Consider the following 24,764-nt stretch of genomic DNA (forward strand, 5'->3'; position numbering starts at 1 on the left):
GAAACGTATTTCGTTGTGTGTGTCTTATTTGACTGTAAAGTATAAGTGACTTTCCCGATCCCATACCTCAAGGGGACGCGATAAAGAGACGAGACGAGATTCCCCCCTGACAAGTGTGGAGAACCCAAAGATAAAAGAAATTCCCCCTGATAGTTACCTCACTGAGTCAAGTGATTTAAACGATGGTAATTATTTTAATTAATACTGTTTCTTTTATTATGTTCTAATCTACGATCATAAATCTATTCACTTCCAACATTTAGGGGGTTCGACCGACCCCCCCCCCCCCAAACTACGGGCCTGACAGTAATGACGTTTTTTAGAGGGGTTACTCGCTAGAGGTATTCGCCATGACTCCTGACTTTTCATTCGAGTTTATACAAAACTTACATGTTACTGTCAGGAAGGTTTAATGTCTCGTTTGTATTTGCACAATGTGAATGAGGGGGTTACTGTCAAAATATATATTCGACCAATGCACATCAGTTTCATGTGTTAAAAGAACATGTTCGATGTTCTGATGGAATTGTTAAATCTTGGTATCATTCCCAACTGTCACCAAACTGTACGTTTTGACGACTCGTATGCAATATATTTCAGGTACACTCGAAGTGAATCTCAGCACTGTGCCTTTTATAAATGTCATGGTTTTGTTATAAGCAAGTCTCAGAAGTATTGGGGCAGCCCATTTGCAAACTCGCTAGCGAATTGGCTAACTGCTTGGGTTTTGACTACTAAACAGCCTACTGTCGGCGAGTCTATATTGCTCTATGTGACATAGAATGTTTTTACTTGGCTTGGTACATGTCTGGATTCATCTGGACGATTTGCTTTGTTATGCGAGGCGTGACAATGTAAAAGTAGTACGAGTAATTTATAATTTATATGGGAGTAGCCATCTTGAACACGGCTGGAAACCAAATAAAGAAACAAGGTGAGAAACAGTTTCCTACAAATCAGGGAGAAAATTAAATTTTCACATCCAAACGATTCGTTGGAGTAGCCAATTCAGTGTTTAACTGACAATGTCGCAGCTATTTCTTCGTCGATCTTGCCATTGTCTTTTGTATTGAGGCATGTTAGAATTAAATTCGCCCTCCAACGTGTGCTACAACGTGTGTAGCGAACTGGCTTAGGCAATAGCTCTTACACTGTAGAGATACCGGGTTTGACCAAAAAGAATACACATAAGTTCATTACAGTCCAGATTTATTCATTCATACGGTCAGCTGGGGTAACCCCTTGCTGTCCCACCGCTTACAAAATCTTCAATAAAAATCTAAGGCGTTGCAGAATACACATGCGATCAACCAAAGGCTGCAACCGTTCACATAATCACGTGATTACAAAGGATGTGTCTAAAGGGTTAAAAATTTGGCCCCACTAAACGCAATTATTAGACAATGCATTCATAAATTCCTCCAATATATGTTTTTAATGTCTGCCTTAAACGTGAAAGTCCTGATTATAATAATATAAATGCAACGTCGTGTGTAACCAAAAGTGGGAGGTGATGTCACTATACTAATACGTCTTCTGCACCATAAATACATCTGCCTACTTGTTTATCACGCACATTATTATGAACATAGTAAGCATACCAAAAGCTCCCTATTATTGACTGAGAATAATTTTCTGATTTACTGCTGAATTTGACGAAGTGCTGTGCATCCCTCAACTACTGTATGCATAATACACAAGCAAATGTAGGTAAAAAGTACAATATTTGTATACTCTTCACAACCTTGAAATTAATACGCCGAAACTTTCATAGTCATGGTGCTATCTAACTGCTAATCAGAATATAATTGATATGCTATCGACATAAGTGACACTACTACACTTCTGAACAGGCCTCAATTTCGTTAGTCGCTTTGGCTATCTGGAGTAATGTTTTCAGGCTGCCGTCCATAATTGCCAAGTTTGCCTTTACTTCATCTGCCACAATCTTCAAACTATTGATGAAAATAGAGACACAAGCTAAATTATGAGTGTTGCAATATAATGAATACAATTTATCATTTATTTGCTCTAACAATAAGTACAATACAAACTACAATGAAATGAAATGAAAATGGCCATTGTATATGTCAGTGTGTTGGTGAGCATATACTATAGTGTCTGGTCGAAAATTGGATTGTACCTGTTCAACTCAATTTGTTCGATTTTATTTGCTATTTTCGTATTCAAGTTTTCAAGAAATATGTCCATTCTTTTATCCATGTAAGTTTTCTCTGATCTTTGTTGTTTTCTGAAATAGGATCGTGCTTGTTTTCTTTCAAAATAATTGAGATGACCTTCGTAAGAACTCCCTTTAAGATATACCCCTGAAATATAAATCATGAAAACAGTATTATAGGTAAATATCTTTCGATGAATTGTCAGTACTTCCCCATCTTTATCCAAATTGAATGATTAATAATGTTAATATAATTCAACGTGATCACATACTAATCACACAATGACATATTATTGTGGCGTGTTATAAGTGCATAAATTAAATGGCTTAAACTCACTGAGGCAATGAGATATCCGCCACCGATATAAGTGCTCTAAATCGTTAATCTTTTTTTGTGATTCTTGATCTGGTGAATGAAAGATATTTGGTAATTATGTAAAATGTTACATAACATAACATATCTAAATACATAAATTAATGCACATAAACACAGTCGACACGTGTATCAAACAAGTCTGAGAAAAAAGAACGAGAAAAGATATACCATTATTCAGCTTTTTCTTTTCTGATTTTTTATTGTTCTTGTGATAATAATGTCTCACGATCTTGTACACGTGATTGAAAGCTATTAGAGGTGGAGGAAACGCTGGCTTCTTATGATATTCAAGAATTAATTTGTAAAGGTAAAACTTCCATATTGTGTCAGCCTTTGCTTGAACTCTTTGTATGGTGTAACTGAAAATAGAGTAACAAGGGGCCTGGTATATAAACAAATAAAACAGCAGCGTATTCACAAATACACCTCGAAAATGTGTTACTTTTGGAGCTTGTATGGTTAAATATAATACATTTCACTGTCTCTATTATGGACCCGTACTTTGCTAGTACTATTCGTATTATAATAAGTGATATAACTAGAAAATTTTAAAGTGCTATTTGCAGCGTTGGGAAATATCATCAGCCATTGTGTCAATCGACTTATGTGAATATATGTGCTCACAGGTTTGCTAATTACTGGAGACATTTATTTCTATAGCATCTTGCCCCTGGTGTTTTCGCCTGATGCCAGCTAGTTGCATTGTAAACTAATGCTGTCACGGCGTGTGCCCAACAAATTATAAATTCAGCTCTCAGAACCTCTGGCGAAGTGTTGTCTTGCACTGTGTATTACTGACGTGTTTTGTATGGTAATGTTATTATGATTTGATATTGGTGCAATCACCTGGATCATAAGTTTTGTCGGATAGAATAGCGCATGCCTCTTCAAAACATCACTTTCTCCATATTCGTAATTCACTTTAGTGAACGTAAATCAGAAGCTACAGAAAATGCGTCTTGCTTCTATAAGCATATGCGCCATTACGCCACAACTAACCTGAATGTTGCTATGAGTAGATTAATAAGTAATATGTTCGATATCAGCATGTATATGGCAGTTAATGTTGGTGCCACCCAGCGATGACCTTCGACTTCAGGGCATCTGTCCCGGTACCGAGGATCTTCAAGGCAGGTTTCATTATCAACCAAACCTGGCAAAAAAAAAACCTTGACTGATAAATCAACCAATAAAACATCGTTAAAACCAAAGTCGACCTTAAATGAAGAAAATGAGATCAGCGTATTAATGACAAATTGCAATACCTTCCACTTCCTCGAGGAATAATTCTCCATATAGTTGCCAATATGGTTTGTAAACAGATTTGAAGAATACATAAAGACCAGGGGACATGTTTGGATACAGGATAGCTTCTATGGCAATGCCAAAACTCAATAGAAACACAGCCAATACTATTACAAAATATGCAAGGTCGTTCAACTGTAAAGAAACGGAGACATGAGAAATCAGTCACTAAGTAAACAAAACATCAACAATTCAACTCTAGTTCTTGCTATATTACTAAACGTGTTACATTATGAAATTGTAGATGTACGCGACGGTTGTTTATGGAGTTGCGGTTTTTGGATCAATCTTTTGATAGACAACTGTCTCACGATTTTTTTTTATGTACGCTTTAGTTTCTTAAATTACAGCCTGTAAAATACTGGTCCATCGAGTTGTTGGTAGCAAGCCTGTAGTTATTTTGTCGTTGATAGAACCCGAAAGCAGATAAGAAGACGAGGTACAGTCACCCAGTTCCCAGCATTACAAACGTCTCGTTCACATTTCATTTGAATAGGTTTTTACGATGATTTCAATTGTCGGTAAAAATCAATTTGCTGTAAATATAGCTAAATATATTTAGTTATATTTGTATGTGTACGATCAGTTTAAATAATATAATTACCATTTTAGAAATCATGATAATCTTGGGACCCATTCTATTTGAAATAAGACCCATTTGTAAGAGTCGAAAATAAAATGTAATCAACGAAATGCAATAAAATATTCTTGCAATCGTAAATTTGTCACCAAACAGCGTAAATCGGAGAACGACAGCTACAGTATACAAGCTAAACATAAATATGTCATATTGGTTCCAACCATCTGATGCCCAGCTCTTCAGATTAATATAAACAGACCGACAATCTCCATGTAATATCTGCAATTCCAGTCAATAAAAGTAAATATTAGAACATTATATTGTGAACCAATGTTCAATAATATCAATCAAACATTAATCAATCAAAATGATAACTGTACCAAGTGAAAACGTAATGTAGATACAAATAATGGTAAGTTGTAAAGAGTGCTATCAGAATAACATAACTCTTTATAATGATCCCCACATTTGAATAATCAAATAGTGACATAGATATTACTCTGAAAAGTGCACAATTATCGAGTTAATAATATTCATGATGCAGCCCAAACCATTGAGTGGCATTGTTATCCAATGAATGCTTCCACTTGATCAGGGCTAAATTTATACATAAAAGTCCAACGCAAGATTTTGGGGAACACTCATAATTATGTTTTAATGACTCCTCCATTTATCCGCTTTTACACAGTCTCTAAATTAAGATACAATAAACTAAAGTTGCCTAACACATAACCTGGCGTATTTCCTCCAACATAAGCGTCACGACCCATGCCATCACAACCCACTCCACGACGCCTGGTGAATTCGGTTCATTAGCTGGTCGAAGGTCGGTCAATATGAACCAACTAAATAATATCAATAGTAGGACATATGATATCTGCAAAAAAAAATGATTGAGTGAAAAAAAAACAGTAAACTGACTCCTTTTGGTAATAACACACATGCGCTGAAAAGGGAACAAAATAATACTTGAAGTGAAAAAGGCATTACTGACATCACTAATGCACTAGTGACTGGCAGAAATTCAGTATGACAATAATCTAGAGAAAGCTAGTGAATTTGCACAAATCATAATTGAATCATACCAAATCATTAGAGACACGATTTTGAAACTGGCAAGCTGGAAAACTAAACTTGAGGGACAAATGCAATGACAAGGTTATGATCGAAAAATCATTCACCACCAAAAAAATACACGATCACTTACTAAGTTGTAAACAAACTTGGTAATTGGAGCCTTAAAAAATGAGGCATAATCATCAACAGAATCCATTGTTCGTTCCCATATAGGTTGCTCATATTTGGTTAACTCCAATTCTATATCACGCCTTTTCAAATGATGTACCTTGCGGGAAAACGCAAGGCATAATAAGGCAAAGCAAAACTGAAATGAAAAGTTAAAAGTCAATCTTGATAATCGTTTAATTAAACAAGAGTAGTGTCAGAAATTCAATATCTGCACCAAGAAAAGATACTTTACAAAGGCAAGACTAATTAAGTTATATATTTTTACTTCTATAACAACGTATGATACTGGTTAATCTATTAAACAGTGAATATCAGAATGAACATGTCATGTTTGTCTTTCACGCTTTTGCATGACAAAATTGTTTCTGCAATTTTTCATTATTTTTTTTAAATCCGCAGACTCGAGATCAGGATTCATCATGTTGGTTTTAACTTGTAATAACATGTTAAACAGTTTAAATATCTGTTCTGACATGCATGTTTATAGTTATTCGGGAGGTCATCATTGATTTTGACAATAATATCAATGTGCACCACTTCTCTAAAGCAGTTCGTTCTCAAAGTTGAATGATTCTTGGTGAATAACTGATCTATTTTCAAATGACAGCCGTTTGCCCTAATTGATATTTTGAATTAGTGATATTCTGCCCTAATGAATTATCACATTATCGAATGCAGAAGGATAAAAAGTTATGTACACAGATGGGTATGTAATACATAAACTTCAATGTAGGTGTATTACTACTCACCTGAATCCACTGCCAGGCAGAATGAATCTGGAGATTTCCTTTCCAAACTCTGTTCAACTTTGATTGACAACATTCCTGTTCCATGAATGTCATTTGTTTTGCTGCGCTGGCAACTGCAAAACAAGTTGTATCACCCCAGTCAGGCAGTTGACGAACCAAAGCCAGTCTAGCAAATCTTCTATCTTCGTCATAGAAATAGTTTATTACGCCAGTAGCCAGGTCCTCAAATTTACTTAAACAAATTATAAACCAAATTATTATTCGTTATAGCCATATCAGTATGTTTAATGCATGTTAAAACATGCCTAGCAATAATTATTTTTGTGTTGGGTTATGCTGCATTGTTTTGTTCAACACGTGTTTCATTACGTTGTGTTGTATTGTTTTGTTTTACGTTTCTATATTTAACCTTTCATTTATATATAATCACGTTTGACCACAATTAGTGTGCATCAAAATACGAATAAAGGATTTATAGGTGTAGGTATACTTAAACGGTGGTCAAAATCAACAAATTCTATTATTATACTTTCTCTTAAAAAAAGTGGTATCCCTTTAAATGTTTTCACAGTACTCATTTTAATCTTAAATAACTTTTATTATATACATAATTTGATATGGATTAATACAATTTATTTAGTGTAAATAAATAGTGTAAATGTTACTTTCTAAAAACATCTACTACATTCCTATAATGTTCTCGATAAGTAGCAATGTAACTACTTACCTAGCATTCTGTAACAGTTGTTCTTTTAACAAAAGTTCCCCATCAATCTCAGCGTGTTTAGCCAATGTCTTCAAAAGTTTACCACCAATTAAAGCTGCACCTGAAAATTAACGTCACAACAAACATGACCATTTCAATCGACTCAGATTACCTTACTGATGTATCTGTGTCATTAAAGTTAATAATATCTTCCATCAACATTCAATATCATTCTATGGTATTTGGATTGTAACTCTTGGCATATTATATCAATATTTACTTGGGGATGTTAATACTCTGATCAGATGAATTTTAACATGCTTAAAATCTGACCTATGTTGCCGATTTCTAGTCGTTTCCAAAAGAAAATGGACATATCATATCTGTTGAATAATGCCGCCCAGATAAAAAGGTGCTGGTCAGGCTGTTTGAAGACATCTTCATTTTTATTTTTATCTTTATCTTTATCTTTATCTTTATCAACATAAGCTGTAATATCGTAGTTCTGTTCCGTTAATTGTAGTAAAAGTCGGGCAATATACTTCAGTGTCTTCTGACTTTTCTGACGGTACTATAACAAATATTCAATAAATGTAGGTGGTCATTGCTTAAAATCGTTATGAACAAAATTTATTTTTTGTTTTTCCGTTTACAAGTTCGAGTTCCTGCTGCCATGGTTGTCTCTATGGTACTATGCCAGTGAGTATCAATATGTTTGAAATGTAATAACTTACTCGCTCGTCGTATTTTTGGGGTAAAAGTCTCTTGATGATTTCCCTGGTATTTATTCCGCCATGTAGATGTATAACCTGGAATACACAAATGCATCATACATACTTTGTTTGCATATAAATGAACCACACTCTAACAACGTAACATATAACCATCATCGTAGGAATTTCATTATAAAACATTTTATTTAATTAGTAATGAATCCCATCTGCGCCATATTGGATGAGGAGAAGCTTATATTGCAAAATAATTTGTGGCATATTATTGCGTCTAGACCCTTCTCCGAATCTATATTTCACTGTGTGAAAGTAATTATTGTTATTATAAATTATTATCGCGATCAGAATTAAACAAATATGGTGGCTTTTTGTTGAAATGATTTCACTTGCGAATGAAGATTTACCTTTTCATGCGTACATGTGACGTGAAAGAAACCTTTAATTTATTTGATTTATAATAACAAAAGAAAAAATTACAAAACCAGATAAACCAATTTGTTTTGACACAATAATACTCACATTGTAATGAAATCAATTGTAATGAAATGTAAATTGAATTGAATCTCAGTCTTGACAAAAATGCATGAACAAATTAGAAAAACATGCTCTTGTGTACTGCTTTTTAGTTCATGAACAAAGTCATCGGTTCGATTACTGAAATATTTAAGTTCTTATATATCAAACAGCTTTTTACTTCCTGACACAATTTTTTTAGTCGTTAACAAATCGACATAAACTTAAGCTTCATGGGTTGTCGGTCACTTTTCACTTATTCAAAATGCCGGAATCGGAAAACAAGATGCATGGTATTAAACTGGGGCAGATCTTACTAACTTTTGTCACTCCTAAAAAAATCAAGGTAAATGGGAATAAATTAGGAGTAATTAACTTCTAAAATTTCAGCCTGAGTAACCGTCGAGTAGCTAATCGGATGCACGGAAGAATAAAGTGCCCATCGTGCAAGACGCACGATAAACGTTTCAGAAGAAATATATCACCTACGTATGTAAAGGCACAACACATATTCCAAATTGTCTGTTATATATTCATGGATATGCTATTTGTCATGGATTATTATATTTAAAAAAATATTTAAAAAAAAAACGTGATATGGTGCACATAAAATGCAGGCGGTCATTTTGGAGAAAAAGAAAACCCATATAAACTCTATTTTTGTTTACATTTAATTTTTATATTGTTCAATGCACCAGAAATGCATTTATGTTGCATTTAAGCTAAATAGGCAGTACATCTTAGTACATTAATATAGGGGATTGCTACTCGAAATGTCTGCTTTTAATGAATATACCTGTTGATGAACGTTCATCGTCGCTAGCTGAGTTTTAGGTGAGTGCTTTAAGTTGTTTGTTGTCAAACTACTTTGTTATATAATAAATAAACAAACATAACATTGGAAAATGGAATGGAAAATAAAAAATAAAAAACGAGCCTATAACTACATAGGATTTTAATCAGATTACGACTGTGCTTCCATCCAAAGACGCGGTATCAGGTTTGGAAAATTAATTTACACATATGCAAATATTACGCTTAAAACAAGATAGACTGCAGTTACATGAACGTCCGAATATGTCAGCTGGTACAAAAGTGTTTGGGGAAAAAGTCATTACACGCATTTGAATTGGTCTCCTTTCTCCTTCTCTTAAAGTATGTTAATTCACTCCTGAAAGTCAGGCAATATTTCTCCTAATACCAGCATGCGAGTTTGTCATTTTAGAAATCTAATCATCTTTGGTAACACATCACCATAAATTCAAGGTTTGGTTATTAAAATGACATATTGCCATTTCTTGCAGACCTTTGTTTTTGCAAAATATAGGTTCATTAACATTTCTGATTCTTGTGTGAACTGTCCTCTTCTGTTCAATACAAAACATTACTGAGAGGTAATGAAAAAATGTATGAGGTTTACATATGCACCCCCTGATATGCTCACATATAAACTGAAGGGAGAAACTTACTAAAACAAATGTATATTTCTTATATTATTAGTAGAATATTGTACACTTGCTACTGTCATAACAACAATGCAACAAATGCAAAAAATATACATAAATATATAATTTTTTTATTTTTGTTTGGTTCGGTATGCTGTCAATTTGTGCTGTCCCTAGCCCTAAGATCAATAAATGTATGTTGGGGTTGTGATACAAAAATACTAAAATATGTAGGTATTTGATGCACTTACCCCATTATACAAATTATTGAACCGGTTCTTTGTTAAGAACTTTTTGAATGATGTCTTGCTCTTTCCGAAGTACAGATGAATCAATTCTATTTTGTTTTGTATCAGTCCATATTCCATAACTTTGACTAGTTTTTCTTCCTTTTAATGTAAACGAAACATTATTCAAGAAGATGTTCGACTATAATAAACGTTCTTGAACGTTTACATTTGTAGATCTCATAGCCACCGACCATACTGAATGACAGTGGATTGTTCAGAAAATATAAATGTTATTCTCAAGGTATTTAATTAAACGTGGCATCTATTTCAACGCAGCCGTTAATAATCTGACTGCATAAACCATAACATATGAACATTGCCGTAATGAAAAATACAATGTAACATTACCTTCCATTGTTCCTCTATTTTGTTTTCCTTATCAACATTTGTTATTGCAGTTTCAAGTGCAATGTTTCCAAGATCAAGGTCTATTGTTTCTAATAATTGTTCTATACCACTACCAGGTAAACCTAAAATATATAAAAACAATCAACAATGGCCGATATATTTTAGCGATAGTTTCTGTTTTTCGCACTACAAGATGGTGGGACATTTTAGCTAGAAAGTACCCAAAGTGCGCACATTTTGGGTCAAATTAACTGCACATATTCGCTAATCAGCACATTTCCCCACGACAAACAGTTTGATGACATTACTAACATGGATGGATGGATTGTTGCATCAATTTCATGAGAATCCATCAATACTTTGTGAGTTATACATCAAAAACGTTCTCTTATATTGTTGATAATAACAAATCGATTGCTTTTCCTGCTCGGTGTACCCCTCCCAATGATTTTCTTGACAATCTTTTGATTTATAAACATAAAATTATTACTGAAATTTCCGATGCCATGGTAACATTACCCATATATGTACTACAATGTAATGGAACATTTTATGAGAAACTATCTATAATCTTTTGAGTTCTCCTGCTAACAGAAAAAAACATCAACAAATCAATGCTAGCCGAAACCTTGGTCGAGGTATTAATAAGATAATAATAATGCAGATACATCACCATTTAGGATAGCTCTGGCGAAGGCATGGCCGTTTGAATTTTTCATATCAATAACAGATATCTGGCAAAAAATGGAAATATGTTATGGATAAGATAAACAGCATTTAAGATAAAATACAGCTTTAAATACACACACACACACTCTTTTTTTAAACATATTAGTTATGACACTAATACTACAATTATAATAGTTTACAATTACAGATTTCAAGCTGTCATTTTTTAATGAACAAATACTATATCAGTATATATATGCTCACCCTTTCGCTATACTTTGTCAACCACGTGAGGCATTTATTGCCTGTTTCTGTAACACCACTATTTTCATTACTAGTATTTTGTGGCATATGGCTGTTTCTATATGATGAACGCAAAACATAAAAACATGTTATTTACAATATAGGTTACAAGCGTTGTAAATACCATATTATAATTGAACGTGTTTCCCAAGTAAAATACCTTGGGACCATTCTCAATTAAATTCGGACGGTCATAACAATACAATGCTTGGCTTGATAAAACGAACATCCATACAATTCAACAGTTCTGCCTGACTAATTACTTTATTTTAATTGTTCATCATAGGACGATTGAAATGATGTTGCAAATCTTATTGCCGCATAAGATCTATCTAGGATAGAAAATCAAAAGGGTCCAAAGAAAATTTGTAAAATATCTATGTTAACATACTTTGTATACTTCATCTGATTCTGCCTTATGCAATAATTTAACAGCCCTTGAGTATCCGAAAAAGCTTCTTGACTTACTTTTTGTATCTATAAATGTATCAATAATATCCTCTACCTATCGTATAAATTGAGGGAAATATGCTGTTATCCCTCCATGCCTTGCTGTTAAATATTATTCACTCGAATAGTGTGGATTCTTTTAAAATAAGGTGTGTTTTAAGATTTTAACGCTCAGATATTATATATATATTATGGTTTTGTATTTATTTTATATTTCATTTATTTTGTATATTGTATTTTTGTTGGCGCAGTAATTAGTGCAGGAAAACTTGCAGGGGTATATTTAAAGAACGAATCAAATAAATAAATAAATAAACCACGATACTGGCCTAAAAGATTGTATGTTTCCCGTAAGAAGCTCTGCCTGTACATGCTACATGTTAATCGGTTGCAGCATTCATGAAACAGATCGAGCCTATCATAGAACAACCTGGCAAAAATAGAGGAAGAGGAAGAAGAAAATTGAAAAGGATACAATAGGTACTTAATCCTACTAGCGAAGACCAATAACAAGGGAAAATAGAGTTGAATGATAGTATTGCCTCAAGCTCAGCTTTGATACCTAATTACGCATCTCTTAATATAACCGAATGAGAATATCCATAAACTAAAACTGACAGATATTTCTGTTCTCAAGTGCGTTTTGAAATAATTTCCGATCTTCATTGTAATGCAAATGAGCGATGTTTTGAATTAAACACAAATCAATATTTTGAATGAAATGCATTACGTCATCTCAAATGCAGTCAATTTTAAAACAATACATAAACACTATGATATTACATTTTTCGTTTTTATGGAGGAAAGAAGAGTATTTTAACAGAGTACTGTTGTACATCAGTTGTGAAATGCAAAATATCGAGAATACAAAAAAAATCATTCACGTCTAAATCTAATCTATTCAGGAAAATTATTATTAATGTGCGTATGGAAGCATTTAGTATATTTTTATGAATTCACTCGTGAAAATCAGTTGTTCTGAAATTTTTTTCAACAAAAATGTGAAAATGGAAAGCTTTAAATTTACCGTTTATTTTTTTTATTTATTTATTTTTCACAAAAATCAATCGAAATACATGTGCGTAAATAATTTCTGACTGATATTGCAAAGATAATATACAGTATTGTATTAAAAAAATAACATACCTATCTAACACATCAGCAATTTCGTCGGCTGCTCCTTTACTACCTTTGACAATAACAAAAGTTGGATAGGTGTATTTTTCATCAAACGGTGTTTCTAGGTGACCACGAATCATTTCTATTGTGTCATCATCTCCTCCTATCACCACTATAACTTCAGGAATGCACTTTGCTATAAATTGATGTTCATACATTATGGTCATGAATATGGTTATGTGTTGATAACTTGGTTCACAAATGCCTAAACATTGCCGGCTTTAAACAAAAACAATCACAAACAATTTAGTGTGGACGTTGTTCATATCACAATGTGAGAAAACCGCAACCATTTTTAATTACCTACCTTTGCAAGATAATTCTCTCCATCTTTTTCACGCCGTTGTGAAGATTATGCTATGGACATTATATGCATTATCAACAGTGCTAAGCATTGGAGATGACTTTAGTATGGTGTTGCCCGAGTAGTCGTCAAAGTGTATTGTATTCTACAGAAAATATGCTACTTACATGTGTTCTGTTTTACAATGTAACATTCTAGTTCATCCCGTAGATTTTTTTCAGACCCGCCATCCACAAGAATAAAGTGTGTATGATTTCTGTCCAGGGTTTTACAATTGATCGCAGATAGTATTGATCCGTTCATGTCTCTTTTGTTGTCGATTCCACTTTTGGATGTAGCTGAGGTTTGCCCGTCTTTACCAGCGTCCCCAATCACTGTAGCTGAGGTTTGCCTGTCTTTACCAACGTCCCCAATCACTGTAGCTGAGGTTTGCCCGTCTTTACCAGCGTCCCCAGTCACTGTAGCGGAAGTTTGCCCGTCTTTACCAGCGTCCCCAATCACTGTAGGTGAGGTTGGCCCGTATTTACCATCGTCCCCAATTACTGTAGCTGAGGTTTCCCCGTCTTCACCAGCGTCCCAAATCACTGTAGGTGAAGTTTGCCCGTCTTTACTAGTGTTCTCATTATCAGTGACACTCTCTGGTGTTTCTGGAGGGTTTTTCCCTTTAAGGAAAATATCTTCTGTGTGGTATTTAGCGGGCCAATTACCATGTTTATTCTGCTAATAAATATAATAACATGCGTATTATTATCGAACAATACGCATCTCTTACCTGATTCAAAGTAATATATAGTAAGCCATATTCCGCTCACTGCGAGATCTCGCGTGACCAATTTTTACGTTCGTAGCAACCCGTTTTGATCACGTGACACGGGTCAAGCTTTCCCCCAGAGACGATAGTAGCGCCATTGTTCATTCTCTTGTATTCCGCTCACACGACAATATCAACGTTACAAAAACGCTACAATAGGAGTTGAACGGTGCTCTTACGGTGAATGTAAGATTGATTCTCGATTTCATCTAAAGGATTATACGAATGATGTGTTTTTTAAGCGTTTTCCGAAACCAAAATACACAACACGGGAAATGTGATTGGTGAACCAGTGCCTATTCTCGTGCAGATGACTTTGAAAGACAACTGATCACACAAGACACGTACAGTACCCATACCCGAACAAGAGTGCAAATGACAAGTTTAATTCACCATGCGACAGATTAATGGGTATTACGTCTTTGAGGGAAATTATGAAACAATTGCGTCGTAATTGAATGAAGAAACAGAAATGATCACACACAAAATATGCAAATTGTATTACAATATTATTTACGTACCACCCGTCGAATGTTTTGGTTCGTATGCAAACTCTCGATAACAAGCTCGTTCCCCATGACGTATTCTTGCACGACTTGACGTGTAACAACGTCATTTGACCTAATGAGTCAAGACAGTTATTACTCAGTCAGAATGCTGTGTTGTACCAACGCAATTCGTCAGAAGTTCCCCCCCCCCCAAGACTTTCGGTTAGGCATTGCAGAAGTAAATTATCAATGTCGAAATACGATCTGTTGGAATTGATTTAGGCGAATAAACGGCATGATTTTTTTAAACTGATAACCAGCAATAGTTTACGCACGGTTACCGTGGTCTACACATTCACACATATTCACGGTGGTCGATATGAGCAATATCACGCTGTATCATATAAGCAATGATCAAAGATGACGTTTTATGATCAGACAGTCAAACTAGGGGCGGGTTGAAGGGATAGGCGCTTAGCCGAACGTGAACCCGAAAATAGGAATTTGACAAGTGGGTTGGGCGCTTAGCCAAACAAGGGCGCTAAACAGGCGAGTGCGTGTACGTGTGTTAGCTGCACTTCATCAGAAGCAATGGTCCGATATCGTCACATCTAGACCAAAACTCCCATGCAGAATTCAATGTTTGTGTTCTTATCCAATAGCTCCTTAAAGGGAGGTAAGGGAGGGAGAACCATTGAGACCCGTTATCAGGGGTGTAGAATTCGATGTTGAAACGCCAAATTTACGTAAAAGGCTCTTGAACCGGGCACTGCGAGTTGGTCGACATCATCCATCATATACACGTAAAAAAAACATAAAATAAACGGATCGCAAGCGTAGAAATTAGGACAACAAACAACGCATAACGTTATGTTATGCTAGAACGCCATTGTCAACCAAAGCTTCAGCTGTATCACGTGGATGGCAACCGTTGCGAGATTTCGCAGTGAGCGGAGTATCCACTATTGAAATATGTTTATGCAACTTCATGTGAGTGTCATTATTATCACGGAAACGTTACTGGCTTTTTCTCAATAGAGGAACTGACATAGCTGTTAAGAAACACTTAGTGTCCTACAGTAGTAAACAAAATAACACAGTATAATACTGTTGTCCAGCATTCATGTATTGTCCCTTGTTGAACGGATACAAACTGTACTCACTGATCACACAGATATAGATAAATAATCGCCAAAAATCGCATATTAGTATTTAAATATATCGATTATACTGGATGCAATAGTCAAATTGAAATAGAAAATGGCACAGAGAGAAGGCACCCTGAAATTCGAAGCGAGTGGCTACAAATACCTTCTGCTTCTCCAAAAGTTTGTTGTTTTTTATGATTTTCCAAGGTGAAATGCCGAGCAGAACAACTTTCTGTTGATGAAAATCCCTTAACCATTCAACTGCGTCTCCAACCATTTTGCTGACACCAACCTCTGTTCCATCTGTTTCAACTGTTCCATCTGTGATTAACCAAGCCTCTAGAATTAAATGAAATGTTTTCCACATCGCATAATTTTACAATGTATACAAAACATACTGCTCTTCAAAAAAACAAACATTATATTTCTACTTGCCAACCCATTTTCATGGGGACAATATGACAGGAATATTAGATACAATAGTACATTTTTGTTGTTATTGTGTCGATATTAGTGAGAGCATATATCATGATACACAAACACGTAAACATATTTGTATAATCATATTATTTCATGCAACTTACTTGAACTAATAGCTGCTTCAAATATACCTTTGAACAGATTTAGAGAACTTTCTTTGGAGTCAGGATCTTTATTGGAACCAACCATCGATATCAAGGCACGTGGTTCATGTACCCCCCATATATTAACAAGTAATTTATACAGATGTTCTGGCTTAGTCTCTCCATCTACACGTACATACTGAAAGACAATGCACATACTTTGTAATATATGTTATAAAATTGCCCAATTGTACTGATAAATAAAAGTATCCTACCGGTGATGTTTCTTCCTTGGGTCCATTTGATTTAAATTGTATTTCTCCATAGGACGTTGTGTCTTCGTCGATTTTCTGTTTGAATTGATGTCGTTTAATATAATTCTTCATTCTTGTCTATTGGAAAATGAAATACATTACAATGACATACATTAGCATTACAATAAATGAATGAATGAATTAGCAAACAAAGAAGCAAATAAATGTGTTTACACGTGTTTTTGCTGATGTATTCTATGTTAACAAGGTGCATTTATAAACAAATAACGAGCCACCAGTCAGCTATTTTCATTAAAATTTAAATTAATCATTATATTGATTATATCTACAGGAATTAAGATAACTGATGCTCACATATAAATATTCATGCAAGTGAAACATATATTCATTCTCCAAAAATTGGGATTAGCCACACAAATCTAAAAAATACTAAACAAATTTCATGTTGACATTCAGTCATATAGCACGCACAACTGGAGAAACTGAAATATGTTTACAAACTTTCCGTAATTTTCAAGGAAAGAATATTAGAGTAAATCAAAATAGGCCGCTGGCCTAATAAATATTGCATCCAAAATGAACACGCGATGTGTTTTGTGCACAAGACCACCACCAATCACAAACCCGTTGTATCATTTGCTCTATTTACACAACCTTTTTATTGTCTGTTTTGCGAAACACTTCATCATCCTGGTTACTTGTGGAAGGTTGTTGATTTTCAGTACCAGAATTCTCGTTATTTCCTTTCATTTTCTTCACTCACTTGCGTTCCAAGTATATATTGAGTTATTCCACTGTCATCGTGATACCAGTTCTAAAAACTGAATAATTCAATAGCAAAAGGAATGTTTGCGTATTAAATCCAATGTAATGGCTTTGAACATATGCGTATATTCAGTTAAGGAAATATATTGAACAATACAAGCGATTGGCTGTAAAAAAGTGCACAAAAATTGACTTCATTTACTCCTGGGATTTATATGTTTTATGATCCTAATCATGTTTGATTTTACTAAAATAAATAAGTTTTAAAATTGGGCTGAGCTGTGCATCAGTTAGAGGACAACAAACAGTTCAGTTGAGGGACATGTTAAATACGGGATGCTTAATAGAACATACAATTCTAACACAAAATAATGATTGTGATTAAAAAGCACCATTAGAATAAATGAGAAAAATTCCTACCAGAGAGAGTCATATTAAATACAAAGCATATGTAGGTGTTATTTTATATTTATTCTATATGAGTTTGATTGGTTCAGTGTATGTGTGTGAACAATATTTAACACAGTAAGAATTGGTGAATTATCAAAACTAACATGCACCAACTGCTAAATGATAAACCATATTCTCTAACAGTCCAGAAACAAACATAGTACAATTGTCAAGATTCTATATGAGCCTGGGGCATACGGGAATTCACTTGCAACAGTATTACGGGTAAGATATAAGAGATGGAATGACAACAAATAACAAGTGGGAAATTATGTGAGAAGACAATGCATTATCTTGTGGAATAAAAGATTGATTCTAAACTCTTGATACGAATCCTTGGGTGTAATAAACTATAATACGATGCCACACGAATTATTTCACAAGCTATTTTACAAGATCATTGAATTGGCCTGCATGTACCATCGTGTATGCAAATATGAAAATGAAATGTCAGTAAAACAGATGTGGTATTTTTATATTTATATTAATTATATTAATACATAATTCCTCATACAACACATATTTCTTCCAGTTTAACTAATTTGTTGTCATATTAAAACCTGGCAAATATGCAAATATTAATTTTGCTTAAAAATGCTGTAATTGTTTTTAGAAATTATATTTCAAAGAGAAACATAGCGCAGTACAGCACAGTCAATATCTTGGAGAGATACATGGGAGCTCCTGCAAACTAACCAAAAGGTGTTACGTACGGCCGATATTACTTTGATGATATGTATTTTGTGGTTACGAAAGTGCTAATTGCAATATATTATGTAACGTTATACCTTATGATTACATTAGTAATATAAAGTCACATACGTTACATCACACATCAGTTAAAAAACGTACATCCAAATAATTTTTATTTGATATATCACAGAATGATATTAGTAAGATTTTATTTTAACCCAAGTAGGTATGTAACATATGTGACATTTCTATATAGTATGCAAATTAGGAGCAACATATCACAAAGTATTCAATTTTGTTTGTTTGTTTGTTTGTAATATTTGGTAGACTGTTGTTTGTCTGGTAGCGTAAATGGTTTTATGATATGGCAACAACATGCTACCTTGTTTACATGTCCATCGACGATTGTTTGTACAGAATGCATCATTTTGTCTCGAGCATTGACATTGAACTTGGATACAATATAATTCGGGCCGTACATACTATTTGTACATTTGTACCATCATGTTAAAGTTATTCCGACTACCCGTGACAAATAGTGGTCATGCCTTAAGGGTAAGGAATAATTATGGACAATCACAAAATAACAGTACTACAGTACTTTCAGAAAGTGCTTCTACAGTTCATGGACAAGTATGGACATATAGGTGATCAGTCAATGCCATGTATTAATGGCACAATAATAATTATTACATATCACAGAACACACTCGTTACCCCCTTTGAGTTTTTGGGACTATCTACGCTCAAATTAATGAGTTACTGTGTCCTCGTCGATAGACTCATATGGGCAAACTGATAGAACTATCTGTATATGATTATGTTCGTAAATCATTACATTAGTATTTTAGGAAGACAAAATAAATCATCCCGTGTAGCCGTTCCACATTTCTATGACTTTATAAATTGTTAATAGGCTAATAGATGACCTGTCTTACATTTACCGGCCACTAGCGGAAATCTGTTTTAAACCGCCTCCCACTTTCATAAATCATACGAATCCTGTTCCCCCTTTCAAAACTCATTTAGCTCCCATTAATCGTGACAGCAACAACAACAACAACAACAAACAATTGTAGGAATAAATTGATTTATTGGGTGGAGTGGAGTGAACTATTTCATTTTGGTAATAAATTCTGACAGTAAATGCACATGGTACACTGAAAAGTTAGGCATTTGATTAGTTTGGCAAACTATATTGTTATGTTACTACTCGTGTCACGCCGTGTTAACACTTTGTTGAACTCAGCGTCTTTCTTCATTAATTCCCCTGGTACTACGCAATCATTCGTAGCGCACGTAAAACATCGTACAATTTGTACAACCCCCACCCCTACATTATAACCAAGTTGTGTGATCACTTATCAATACTATCGTTTAATATGTAACAACGTGTTGAAAACATAAGCGGAGGGACCGCACAGCGAGGAATATTTCTGGTCGTTCAACGTCAAGCGCAGCCCGTACCACTGAACGTATCCGTCAATAGAATCGGATTTTAAACATAACACATACTATGCGACTAACTTGAAGTTAGTTGTTACGGGTGCGTCTGACCAGCAGTTATGCAGCACTCTGTGCAGACAGTTTCATTATGTTTGCACAATTTATGTTAGATATTAAATTAGTGTTTTTATATGTGATTACGGCTTAAAGTTGTAAAATCACTCAATGTATACTTTTTATTTGTACGGTTTTGTGTCTGGGTTCTAAAACTAACGAGATGTCGCTTAAAATTGATATACGGTGTGTTATTTATTAATAGAAATTACAACCATGCCTTTTTCAATCAAAAAACTTGTCGATTGGATTTCAAACTACAATTGATGTAAATTAATGTGGCCACAATGGACCGACACAGCTGAAGGAAACAAACCAACATACAAGAATTTGAGTAAAATACATCCACTCAACTTGATTCAAGAACCGTGCCGCTACCACATAAAAAAATTGACAGTTCCTGAAAATCTAGCCTGTCACCGATAGGATTCCTCAGTAGAAATAGCCGTTGAACATGAGAAAATATATGACTTACTGTGTAATGGATTAAGTTGATGTTAGGTGGTTGTATAATATGACCAGCAGTTGTGTCACTCGCTGTCTTGGTAGCTCGCTTATGTATTTTCAATCTTCGTTACATATTAAATGAGTGTGTTAATATTTCATTGCGTCATAAGGTTCCAATATGTCAATGTGTGCGAAGTAGCTTTTGAATTTCCGTAAAACGGTCATTGAATGGGAAATAACTTTCAAGAGAGCATATAATATAGAGAACATAAGCGAACGAACTGCACAAAGAGGAGTACTCCTGCGGTCCTTTCACGCAGTTACACGTGCAACAACGGGCTCGTTTCATCGTTTCAAGCTCAGATAAATAATACTGTTATCTTTTTTGCGAACATTTTGATTCAGTGATATGAGCAAAAATTCGTGACCAATCGCGACCACCGTAATAGGACCGAAAATAATTATGATCAAATAACTCGTAACACAACTTTTACTTATTTCAGAGTTTTGAACATCAGTAAAAACAAATATCAATACGCGCTCGTTTAATCTGTAGATGTATCTTCTAATTAGAATATTGCAAATAATCAACTTTTATCTGCTATATGGAAATAAAGTCCATCGCCTATAAATAATGTGTACTGCGGTGGGCCTATGAGTGGCCAATGATTACAACGTGTTTGTACATGTGCCATGTATCGACCTCTTCCTGCTCATATCCTATGCATTGAATATGTCATGTCTCAGAATTTATTTTGGCCGAGTCCCGTGGCTTTGCGCGTATTATAATACTGGGAAAAGGGGACTTTTCAAGGCCAATGTCAGTATATATTACCCTAGAGTACAATTTATCACAATATAGAGAAATACTAAATATTTCATTTCCACAGTGATTTAAGATGGCCGTCCATGTGCTCAGTTTTTGAAGTAGTAAACTGTGATATATGGTGACGTGACGAGGTAAAATAAATCTAGAAATATCATGATGCAGTTCACAAGTAAAGTCGATTACATAGATAATTGAGATTTGATGCGTTGATAGATTAGTTAATTATTATTCAAATTGGGGATTGAATGTCGTTATCAGTGTCCGTGCACGATCTGGCCCAGACACCACGTGTCTCAAGCTGCCACGTTGGTCAACTTGTATTAACTATCGAAACACGTCCACGTGAAATGCACGAAGGCAACCTATTGACTCTCTTAAAGTCATGTATCACAGGCCAATTGTTTTACTTAAGTTACTCAGGGTAGGTTTATACATGCCGCTATGGCGATATGACATTATTCGTCAACACAATCATCTTCTCAATATAAAACATACGATGCGACTAATGTGAAGTTAGTTGTTGAGGATGCGTCTGACCAGCAGTAATGTGCCTCGCTGTACGGGGATACCAAATAAGCTAATATCAGTACGCGCTCGTTTACTTTTTCCGCAGATATCCTAATTAGAATAATCAGCTTTTATCTGTTATACGAACGTGAAGTTGATCGTCTATAAATGATTTGCCCTACAGTGGGATATGTGTGGCCAACTATGGTCATGCATCAAAATCAATATCTCGTATATCACAGAATGCACCCTTTACTTTTTTCCATTGTGGTTTCTGTGTCCTCGACGACGGACCAAGATGTAACTCGGGGACGCTAGACCATATTTTCTGATTATTCTTGAAAATAAATTGAATTGACTGTATCGACCTGACTATCAAGGCCATCCTTTCTTTCTGCTCCTATCCTATGCATGGCATATTGTGAGTTTTGAAAGTTATTTTCGCAGAGTCACGGGGCATTTCGAACGCATACATTGCCTCCTCGACGAGGGGCGGAAGTGTAATTTTCACACAGGACGGCACCACGCGTTGTAAAATTGTGAAAATAACACGTGATGGGACAACAAGTGGATTTGCAGTAGGGATAAAATTTGGAACAACATTTAGGGTGGTTGTTTCTACGATTATTACATTTCCTCCCAATATAAAACGAGTAAGAAATTAAACGGTCGTGAATTGGACTAGATGCCGTCTTTGAAAAAAATGCACGAGGTATGGCACTCTGAATGACTGGATTCCAGGCTACAGTGGACCCCCGAAAATACGACCTCATTTTTTCACTTCCCACTTACCCATCGCTATTACAACTAGTTCAATAACACGTCGAAGTAAAATACAATCAATCAAAATAACTGAACATTTGAATTGAAAGACCGCCGGATGTTGTGGTGAATATTAATCGGTCAGAGTATCATATAGCTTTATGACGTTGCGGATGACAAAATCCAAACAATGTTGAAATAATCGCTGGACTCGCCTAATTAACTGTCCAACTCACAGGGAGACGCGAACCTTATAAAAATATGGGTTTCACTAATGGAAAATATGAGTGGCATGATTGTAAAATATTGTAACTTACTTTTTCCTTAGCTCCGAGCTGGATTTCTTTTCATGATGATATTGTTTTGTTTTTTTGAAATGCGTATTGTTTTTTTTTTTTAATATTTGTTAAATGAAAACAAACCCCTGGTGTTAAAAGCCAATCCCTGATAGAATAAGGTATCTATGTGATGTGATCATCTAAACGGTCAAAGCAGTAAAGTGTGTCACATGACACGTAATATCGAATAATCGAGGCTCATACTTAGCAACCGCCATTCGTCACGCCTTTTACAGCTTCGCTAAATGCGCCTATGCAACCAAATTGTTTTAACATTATTCTTTATATGTCAAAATGGGAATAGGGAACGTATTCCAGAACATTCTATTGGGTAAGAAAAGTATTATGTGGTATGTAATATCGATTATTCTCGATCATTATGTGATGGCCGCGATTGGTCAAAGATTGTAAAAACCACATTCAAAAATGATAGCGGCATTATAAGTGTATCTGATTGATTACTTGATCAGCATATGTATTTTCATTTCATTCAAGAACTACAGTAATTCAAGTCGGCTGCCCACGTGCATAGAGCGAGTGAAGTATAGTGGGGTTAAGTTGAATCTAGAAATATTATCATGCAGTGCACACATGAAGTCGAATACATAAATAGTGGAGACGTGATGAGTTGATGGGTAAGCTAATTAAGTGGGGCTTGAATCAGTGCCCCCACTTAATTCGACCTCATTCATTGCGTGTTTCAAGCTAGCACGTTGGTCATTTGTATTAATAACGAAATATGTCCTCGAGAATTCATGAAAGCAGCATATTTACATTCTATTTGCAGCATAAATATCGCTTAGGATCATATATCACATGCAATCATTCAACTTAATGATTCACGATTATACATGTCGCTATCATTTTCGAAACATGACAATTCCCGTACGTCCAGCGTGCTTGTGCCACATAAAGTATTCGTCAATACAATCACTTCTAAATAAAAAAAAACGATGTGACTTACCTGAATGAGCTTGTTGAGGATGCGTCTGACCAGCAGTAATGCACCACGCTGTCCAGGTAGTTTGCTTATATTAACTCAGGTGATGTTATATATTAAATGAATGTGTTAATATGTAATTACGGCATGAATTTGTAATATCTCTGAATGTGTTCTTTTTATTTGTACGGTTTTGTGTCTGGGTCACAACATAAACAGGATGTCGCTTAACATCAATATATGATGTGTTATTTATTGACAACAGTTACTTCCCGCCCCAAAAACTTGTTTACAGTAGCCACAAGTCAGCCGATAACCTGGTGATAATGTAGTCTGCATTCATTCATACAGATATGCTATCGTGATGTTTTTTTTTTAAATCCAATTAGCTGTACTGAGTAGGCATGATTGGCTGTTTACTTTATTTAGATGGAAATGAGCGTCTGTCTCACAACGAGACAGAGAGGTCACGTAACGACTATATACGTAATATCTTCTTATAGGTCGAAATGAAAATATAACAAATCTCTAATTTTCGTACACAACAATCCTGTTTTGATACAGTATACTCTATTAATGTACACCTTGAACAAATATAAATGAAAAAGAAACGTGAAGTATGTATTTTGCATCATGTGCAAATAAAACACAGTTCAATTTTGTTCAGACAATTCTTCGCAAAATTTAACAGCATTTATGTACAGTAACCTTCGTTTAAGTAACCTCTTCTGTTACGTCACCGGCCATGTGCACGGTTTTAGTACCGCACCAAACCAAGTTAGTACATTGTAACATTGGAAAACAGAAGCTGGTA

The 24,764-nt window shown here is 34.9% G+C and overlaps 2 protein-coding genes across 2 annotated transcripts; both read right to left on the minus strand.

Annotated features, from left to right (window-relative positions):
- Positions 1 to 2,029: 2,029 nt before the first annotated feature.
- On the minus strand, positions 2,030 to 3,958 carry LOC144359255 (transient receptor potential cation channel subfamily M member 5-like). The gene is made up of 5 exons (XM_085495166.1): positions 3,821 to 3,958; positions 3,555 to 3,708; positions 2,724 to 2,914; positions 2,517 to 2,585; positions 2,030 to 2,327 (listed from the first exon to the last, which is right to left on the minus strand). The coding sequence occupies exons 1-5, from the start codon at positions 3,906 to 3,908 to the stop codon at positions 2,113 to 2,115; spliced, it is 717 nt and encodes a 238-aa protein (XP_085351292.1). The 5' UTR covers positions 3,909 to 3,958; the 3' UTR covers positions 2,030 to 2,112.
- Positions 3,959 to 5,161: 1,203 nt separating this feature from the next.
- LOC144350044 (transient receptor potential cation channel subfamily M member 2-like) lies at positions 5,162 to 24,042 on the minus strand. The gene is made up of 17 exons (XM_085495081.1): positions 23,975 to 24,042; positions 17,315 to 17,481; positions 16,661 to 16,777; positions 16,407 to 16,584; positions 15,986 to 16,161; positions 13,543 to 14,095; positions 13,039 to 13,207; positions 11,404 to 11,500; positions 11,144 to 11,204; positions 10,471 to 10,592; positions 10,084 to 10,221; positions 7,878 to 7,952; positions 7,477 to 7,714; positions 7,165 to 7,264; positions 6,438 to 6,669; positions 5,648 to 5,824; positions 5,162 to 5,317 (listed from the first exon to the last, which is right to left on the minus strand). The coding sequence occupies exons 2-17, from the start codon at positions 17,408 to 17,410 to the stop codon at positions 5,162 to 5,164; spliced, it is 2,685 nt and encodes an 894-aa protein (XP_085351207.1). The 5' UTR covers positions 17,411 to 17,481; positions 23,975 to 24,042.
- Between the last annotated feature and the right edge of the window lie 722 nt (positions 24,043 to 24,764).

This window comes from Saccoglossus kowalevskii, chromosome 21, assembly GCF_978046115.1.
Source record: "Saccoglossus kowalevskii chromosome 21, keSacKowa6.1, whole genome shotgun sequence".
Taxonomy (NCBI): domain Eukaryota; kingdom Metazoa; phylum Hemichordata; class Enteropneusta; family Harrimaniidae; genus Saccoglossus; species Saccoglossus kowalevskii.

What these genes read in the sequence shown, in the direction of transcription:
- LOC144359255 (XM_085495166.1), bottom strand. Translation starts at nt 3,908, where the DNA reads ATGTCCCCTGGTCTTTATGTATTCTTCAAATCTGTTTACAAACCATAT. An exon ending in ATTCCTCGAGGAAGTGGAAG is followed by an intron (nt 3,709 to 3,820) that starts GTATTGCAATTT and finishes TTTTTTTGCCAG; the next exon opens with GTTTGGTTGATAATGAAACC. An exon ending in CTACTCATAGCAACATTCAG is followed by an intron (nt 2,915 to 3,554) that starts GTTAGTTGTGGC and finishes CTCTATTTTCAG; the next exon opens with TTACACCATACAAAGAGTTC.
- LOC144350044 (XM_085495081.1), bottom strand. Translation starts at nt 17,410, where the DNA reads ATGAAAGGAAATAACGAGAATTCTGGTACTGAAAATCAACAACCTTCC. An exon ending in CCAAGGAAGAAACATCACCG is followed by an intron (nt 16,585 to 16,660) that starts GTAGGATACTTT and finishes ATTGTCTTTCAG; the next exon opens with TATGTACGTGTAGATGGAGA. An exon ending in TCAATAATTTGTATAATGGG is followed by an intron (nt 7,953 to 10,083) that starts GTAAGTGCATCA and finishes TGTGTATTCCAG; the next exon opens with GTTATACATCTACATGGCGG.